At 56.8% G+C, this 8,949-nt stretch overlaps 1 protein-coding gene across 5 annotated transcripts in view; it reads right to left on the bottom strand.

Moving 5' to 3' along the window:
• Positions 1 to 8,949, bottom strand: part of AIFM3 (AIF family member 3) — a 108,512-nt gene extending 99,563 nt beyond the window's left edge. For all 5 annotated transcript variants that reach the window (XM_076055632.1, XM_076055636.1, XM_076055635.1 and 2 more), the window contains exons 1-2: positions 8,831 to 8,949; positions 705 to 963 (exon numbers count right to left, since the gene is read on the bottom strand). In XM_076055632.1, coding sequence (XP_075911747.1) covers positions 705 to 735 — 31 coding nt within the window. In that variant the 5' untranslated portion in view covers positions 736 to 963; positions 8,831 to 8,949. The remainder of the gene's footprint in view (positions 1 to 704; positions 964 to 8,830) is intronic.

Genomic DNA, 8,949 nt, shown 5'->3' with positions numbered 1-8,949 from the left:
GGCGTCACACTAGTTAGTGACATGACGTCACACTGGTTAGTGACGTCACACTAGTTAGTTAGTGACGTCACACTAGTTAGTGACATGCCGTCACACTAGTTAGTTAGTGACGTCACACTAGTCAGTTAGTGACGCCTCACTAGTTAGTGACATGACGTCACACTATCTAGTGACTTGACGTCACTAACTAACTAGTGACATGACGTCACACTGGCTAGTTAGTGATGTCACACTAGCTAGTTAGTGACGTGACACTAGCTAGTTAGTGACGTCACACTAGTTAGTGACATGACGTCACACTAATTAGTGACATGCCGTCACACGAGTTAGCTAGTGACGTCACACTAGTTAGCAACATGACGACACACTAGTGAGTGACATGACGTCACTAACTATCTAGTGACATGACGTCACACTAGCTAGTTAGTGACGTCACACTAGCTAGTTAGTCACGTAACACTAGCTAGTTAGTGACGTCACACTTGTTAGTGACATGGCGTCACACTAATTAGTGACATGCCGTCACACTAGTTAGCTAGTGACGTCACACTAGTTAGTAACATTCCGTCACACTAGTTAGTGACATGGCGTCACACTAGCTAGTGACATGACGGCACACGAGTTAGTTAGTGACGCCACACGAGTTAGTGATGTCACACTAGTTAGTGACATGACGTCACACTAGTTAGTGACATGATCCTCACCGCGCAGGCGTAGAAGCCGGGTGGCCAACATGCGGTGGTGGTGGTGGTGGTGGTTGTTGATGTTGTGGTTCTTGTAGTTGTTGTTGTGGTGGTGGTGGTTGTAGTTGTTGTTGTTCTTGTAGTTGTTGTTGTTGTTCTTGTGGTTGTTGTTGTTGTTCTTGTGGTTGTTGTTGTTGTTGTTGTGGTTCTTGTTGTTGTTGTGGTTGTTGTTGTTCTTGTTGTTGTGGTTGTTGTCGTGGTGATGAGGAGGTGGTGGTTGCTGGTGGAAGCAAAAGGATCACCTCACCACTCACCACTCACCTCACCACTCACCACTCACCTCACCACTCACCACTCACCTCACCACTCACTCACCTCACCACTCACCACTCACCTCACCACTCACCACTCACCTCACCACTCACCTCACCACTCACCTCACCACTCACCACTCACCTCACCACCTCACCTCGTCACTCACCTCACCACTCACCACTCACCTCACCACTCACCACTCACCTCACCACTCACCACTCACCTCACCACTCACCACTCACCTCACCACTCACCACTCACCTCACCACTCACCACTCACCTCACCACTCACCACTCACCTCACCACTCACCACTCACCTCACCACTCACCACTCACCTCACCACTCACCACTCACCTCACCACTCACCACTCACCTCACCACTCACCTCGTCACTCACCTCACCACTCACCACTCACCTCACCACTCACCACTCACCTCACCACTCACCTCACCACTCACCACTCACCTCACCACTCACCACTCACCTCACCACTCACCTCACCACTCACCTCACCACTCACCACTCACCTCACCACCTCACCTCGTCACTCACCTCACCACTCACCACTCACCTCACCACTCACCACTCACCTCACCACTCACCACTCACCTCACCACTCACCACTCACCTCACCACTCACCACTCACCTCACCACTCACCACTCACCTCACCACTCACCACTCACCTCACCACTCACCACTCACCTCACCACTCACCACTCACCTCACCACTCACCACTCACCTCACCACTCACCTCGTCACTCACCTCACCACTCACCACTCACCTCACCACTCACCACTCACCTCACCACTCACCTCACCACTCACCACTCACCTCACCACTCACCACTCACCTCACCACTCACCTCACACTCACCTCACCACTCACCACTCACCTCACCACCTCACCTCGTCACTCACCTCACCACTCACCACTCACCTCACCACTCACCACTCACCTCACCACTCACCACTCACCTCACCACTCACCACTCACCTCACCACTCACCACTCACCTCACCACTCACCACTCACCTCACCACTCACCACTCACCTCACCACTCACCACTCACCTCACCACTCACCACTCACCTCACCACTCACCACTCACCTCACCACTCACCACTCACCTCACCACTCACCTCACCACTCACCACTCACCTCACCACTCACCACTCACCTCACCACTCACCTCACCACTCACCTCACCACTCACCACTCACCTCACCACCTCACCTCGTCACTCACCTCACCACTCACCACTCACCTCACCACTCACCACTCACCTCACCACTCACCACTCACCTCACCACTCACCACTCACCTCACCACTCACCACTCACCTCACCACTCACCACTCACCTCACCACTCACCACCTCACCACTCACCACCTCACCACTCACCTCACCACATCACGCACCACACCACTCACCACTCACCACTCACCTCACCACCTCACCACTCACCACTCACCTCACCACTCACCTCACCACTCACCACTCACCACACCACTCACCACCTCACCACTCACCTCACCACATCACTCACCACTCACCACCTCACCACTCACCTCACCACTCGTCACTCACCTCACCACTCACCACCTCACCCTCACCTCACCACTCACCACCTCACCACTCACCTCGTCACTCACCTCACCACTCACCACTCACCTCACCACTCACCTCACCACTCACCTCACCACTCACCACTCACCACACCACTCACCACCTCACCACTCACCCACTCACCTCACCACTCACCTCACCACTCACCTCACCACTCACCACTCACCTCACCACTCACCACTCACCACCTCACCACCTCACCACTCACCTCACCACATCACTCACCACACCACTCACCACTCACCACACCACTCACCACCTCACCACTCACCACTCACCTCACCACTCACCTCACCACTCACCTCACCACATCACTCACCACTCACCACCTCACCACTCACCTCACCACTCGTCACTCACCTCACACTCACCACCTCACCACTCACCTCACCACTCACCACCTCACCACTCACCACTCACCTCGTCACTCACCTCACCACTCACCACTCACCTCACCACTCACCTCACCACTCACCACTCACCACTCACCTCACCACTCACCTCACCACTCACCACTCACACACCACTCACCACCTCACCTCACCACTCACCTCACCACTCACCTCACCACTCACCTCACCACTCACCTCACCACTCACCTCACCACATCACTCACCACTCACCACCTCACCACTCACCTCACCACTCGTCACTCACCTCACCACTCACCACCTCACCACTCACCTCAACACTCACCACCTCACCACTCACCACTCACCTCGTCACTCACCTCACCACTCACCACTCACCTCACCACTCACCTCACCACTCACCACTCACCTCACCACTCACACTCACCACTCACCACACCACTCACCACCTCACCACTCACCTCACCACTCACCTCACCACTCACCTCACCACATCACTCACACTCACCACCTCACCACTCACCTCACCACTCGTCTCACCTCACCACTCACCACCTCACCTCACACTCACTCACCACCTCACCACTCACCACTCACCTCACCACTCACCTCACCACTCACCACCTCACCACTCACCTCACCACTCACCACTCACCTCACCACCTCACCACTCACCTCACCACTCACCACTCACCTCACCACTCACCACTCACCTCACCACCTCACCACCTCACCACTCACCACCTCACCACTCACCTCACCACATCACTCACCACACACTCACCACTCACCACACCACTCACCACCTCACCACTCACCACTCACCTCACCACTCACCTCACCACTCACCTCACCACATCACTCACCACTCACCACCTCACCACTCACCTCACCACTCGTCACTCACCTCACCACTCACCACCTCACCACTCACCTCACCACTCACCACCTCACCACTCACCACTCACCTCGTCACTCACCTCACCACTCACCACTCACCTCACCACTCACCTCACCACTCACCACTCACCACTCACCTCACCACTCACCTCACCACTCACCACTCACCACACCACTCACCACCTCACCACTCACCACTCACCTCACCACTCACCTCACCACTCACCTCACCACTCACCTCACCACATCACTCACCACTCACCACCTCACCACTCACCTCACCACTCGTCACTCACCTCACCACTCACCACCTCACCACTCACCTCACCACTCACCACTCACCTCATCACTCACCTCACCACTCACCACTCACCTCACCACTCACCACTCACCACACCACTCACCACCTCACCACTCACCACACCACCTCACCACTCACCTCACCACTCACCACTCACCTCACCACTCACCACTCACCTCACCACTCACCACTCACCACACCACTCACCACCTCACCACTCACCACTCACCTCACCACTCACCTCACCACTCACCACTCACCTCACCACTCACCACTCACCTCACCACTCACCTCACCACTCACCTCACCACTCACCTCACCACTCACCACTCACCTCACCACTCACCTCACCACTCACCTCACCACTCACCACCTCGCCTCACCACCTCACCACTCACCTCACCACTCACCTCACCACTCACCTCGTCACTCACCACTCACCTCACCACTCACCTCACCACTCACCTCACCACATCACTCACCACTCACCACCTCACCACTCACCTCACCACTCGTCACTCACCTCACCACTCACCACCTCACCACTCACCACCTCACCACTCACCACTCACCCCGTCACTCACCTCACCACTCACCACTCACCTCACCACTCACCTCACCACTCACCACTCACCACTCACCTCACCACTCACCTCACCACTCACCACACCACTCACCACCTCACCACTCACCACTCACCTCACCACTCACCTCACCACTCACCTCACCACATCACTCACCACTCACCACCTCACCACTCACCTCACCACTCGTCACTCACCTCACCACTCACCACCTCACCACTCACCTCACCACTCACCACCTCACCACTCACCACTCACCTCGTCACTCACCTCACCACTCACCACTCACCTCACCACTCACCTCACCACTCACCTCAACCACTCACCACTCACCTCACCACCCACCTCACCACTCACCACTCACCACACCACTCACCACCTCACCACTCACCACTCACCTCACCACTCACCTCACCACTCACCTCACCACTCACCACTCACCTCACCACTCACCTCACCACTCACCACCTCACCACTCACCTCACCACTCACCACTCACCTCACCACTCACCTCACCACTCACCTCACCACTCACCTCACCACTCACCACCTCACCTCACCACCTCACCACTCACCTCACCACTCACCTAACCACTCACCTCGTCACTCACCACTCACCTCACCACTCACCTCACCACTCACCACTCACCACCTCACCACTCACCACCTCACCACATTACTCAGCACATCACTCACCACCTCACCACTCACCTCACCACTCACCACCTCACCTCACCACCTCACCACTCACCTCACCACTCACCACTCACCTCACCACTCACCTCACCACCACACCACTCACCACTCACCTCACCACTCACCTCACCACTCACCTCACCACCTCACCACATTACTCAGCACATCACTCACCACCTCACCACTCACCACTCACCTCACCACTCACCACTCACCTCACCACTCACCTCACCACTCACCACCACACCACTCACCACCACACCACTCACCACTCACCTCACCACTCACCACACCACTCACCACACCACTCACCACCTCACCTCACCACTCACCACTCACCTCACCACTCACCTCGTCACTCACCACTCACCACCTCACCACCTCACCACTCACCTCACCGCTCACTCACCACTCACCACACCACTCACCTCACGACACCACTCACCACCTCACCTCACCACTCACCTCACCTCACCACTCACCTCACCACACCACTCACCACTCACCTCACCACTCACCACTCACCTCACCACTCACCTCGTCACTCACCACTCACCACCTCACCACTCACCACTCACCTCACCACTCACCTCACCACTCACCTCACCACTCACCACTCACCTCACCACTCACCTCACCACTCACCTCACCACTCACTCACCACTCACCTCACCACTCACCACTCACCTCACCACTCACTCACCACTCACCTCACCACTCACCACCTCACCTCACCACTCACCACTCACCTCACCACTCACCTCGTCACTCACCACTCACCACCTCACCACCTCACCACTCACCTCACCGCTCACTCACCACTCACCACACCACTCACCTCACGACACCACTCACCACCTCACCTCACCACTCACCTCACCTCACCACTCACCTCACCACACCACTCACCACTCACCTCACCACTCACCACTCACCTCACCACTCACCTCGTCACTCACCACTCACCACCTCACCACTCACCACTCACCTCACCACTCACCTCACCACTCACCACTCACCTCACCACTCACCACTCACCTCACCACTCACCTCACCACTCACCTCACCACTCACTCACCACTCACCTCACCACTCACCACTCACCTCACCACATCACTCACCACTCACCACTCACCACCTCACCACTCACCACTCACCACCTCACCACCTCACCACTCACCACTCACCTCACCACTCACTCACCACTCACCTCACCACTCACCTCGTCACTCACCACCTCACCACTCACCACTCACCTCACCACTCACCACTCACCACTCACCACCTCACCACCTCACCACTCACCACTCACCACCTCACCACCTCACCACTCACCACTCACCTCACCACTCACTCACCACTCACCTCGTCACTCACCACCTCACCACTCACCACTCACCTCACCACTCACCACTCACCTCACCACTCACCTCACCACTCACCTCACCACTCACCACTCACCTCACCACTCACTCACCACTCACCACCTCACCACTCACCACTCACCTCGTCACTCACCACTCACCACCTCACCACTCACTCACCACTCACCACTCACCTCACCACTCACTCACCACTCACCTCACCACTCACCACTCACCACACCTCACCACTCACCACTCACCTCACCACTCACTCACCACTCACCACTCACCTCACCACCTCACCACATTACTCAGCACATCACTCACCACCTCACCACTCACCACTCACCTCACCACTCACCACTCACCTCACCACTCACCTCACCACTCACCACCACACCACTCACCACCACACCACTCACCACTCACCTCACCACTCACCACACCACTCACCACACCACTCACCACCTCACCTCACCACTCACCACTCACCTCACCACTCACCTCGTCACTCACCACTCACCACCTCACCACCTCACCACTCACCTCACCGCTCACTCACCACTCACCACACCACTCACCTCACGACACCACTCACCACCTCACCTCACCACTCACCTCACCTCACCACTCACCTCACCACACCACTCACCACTCACCTCACCACTCACCACTCACCTCACCACTCACCTCGTCACTCACCCCACTCCACCACTCACCTCACCACTCACCACTCACCTCACCACTCACCTCACCACTCACCTCACCACTCACCACTCACCTCACCACTCACCTCACCACTCACCTCACCACTCACTCACCACTCACCTCACCACTCACCACTCACCTCACCACTCACTCACCACTCACCTCACCACTCACCACCTCACCTCACCACTCACCACTCACCTCACCACTCACCTCGTCACTCACCACTCACCACCTCACCACCTCACCACTCACCTCACCGCTCACTCACCACTCACCACACCACTCACCTCACGACACCACTCACCACCTCACCTCACCACTCACCTCACCTCACCACTCACCTCACCACACCACTCACCACTCACCTCACCACTCACCACTCACCTCACCACTCACCTCGTCACTCACCACTCACCACCTCACCACTCACCACTCACCTCACCACTCACCTCACCACTCACCACTCACCTCACCACTACCACTCACCACTCACCTCACCACTCACCTCACCACTCACCTCACCACTCACTCACCACTCACCTCACCACTCACCACTCACCTCACCACATCACTCACCACTCACCACTCACCACCTCACCACTCACCACTCACCACCTCACCACCTCACCACTCACCACTCACCTCACCACTCACTCACCACTCACCTCACCACTCACCTCGTCACTCACCACCTCACCACTCACCACTCACCTCACCACTCACCACTCACCACTCACCACCTCACCACCTCACCACTCACCACTCACCACCTCACCACCTCACCACTCACCACTCACCTCACCACTCACTCACCACTCACCTCGTCACTCACCACCTCACCACTCACCACTCACCTCACCACTCACCACTCACCTCACCACTCACCTCACCACTCACCTCACCACTCACCACTCACCTCACCACTCACTCACCACTCACCACCTCACCACTCACCACTCACCTCGTCACTCACCACTCACCACCTCACCACTCACTCACCACTCACCACTCACCTCACCACTCACTCACCACTCACCTCACCACTCACCACTCACCACACCTCACCACTCACCACTCACCTCACCACTCACTCACCACTCACCACCTCACCACTCACTCACCACTCACCACTCACCTCACCACTCACTCACCACTCACCTCGTCACTCACCACCTCACCACTCACCACACACCTCACCACTCACCACACACCTCACCACTCACCTCACCACTCACCACTCACCTCACCACTCACCACTCACCTCACCACTCACCTCGTCACTTCTCTCCTCGTCTACGAGCGACGCCGCTGCTCGACATTTTTAAAACTCCTAGGCGGTGACGTCATCACGCACTCGCGTTGCCCCGCCCTCTCGTTTGCCGTGACGTCATC

The sequence above is a fragment of the Petromyzon marinus genome, chromosome 72 (assembly GCF_048934315.1).
Source record: "Petromyzon marinus isolate PM22_M1 ecotype Great Lakes invasive population chromosome 72, UKy_Petmar_22M1.pri1.0, whole genome shotgun sequence".
NCBI lineage: Eukaryota > Metazoa > Chordata > Hyperoartia > Petromyzontiformes > Petromyzontidae > Petromyzon > Petromyzon marinus.
The sequence above is the reverse complement of the archived record's forward strand: the minus strand, read 5'-3'. Positions and strand labels throughout refer to the sequence as shown.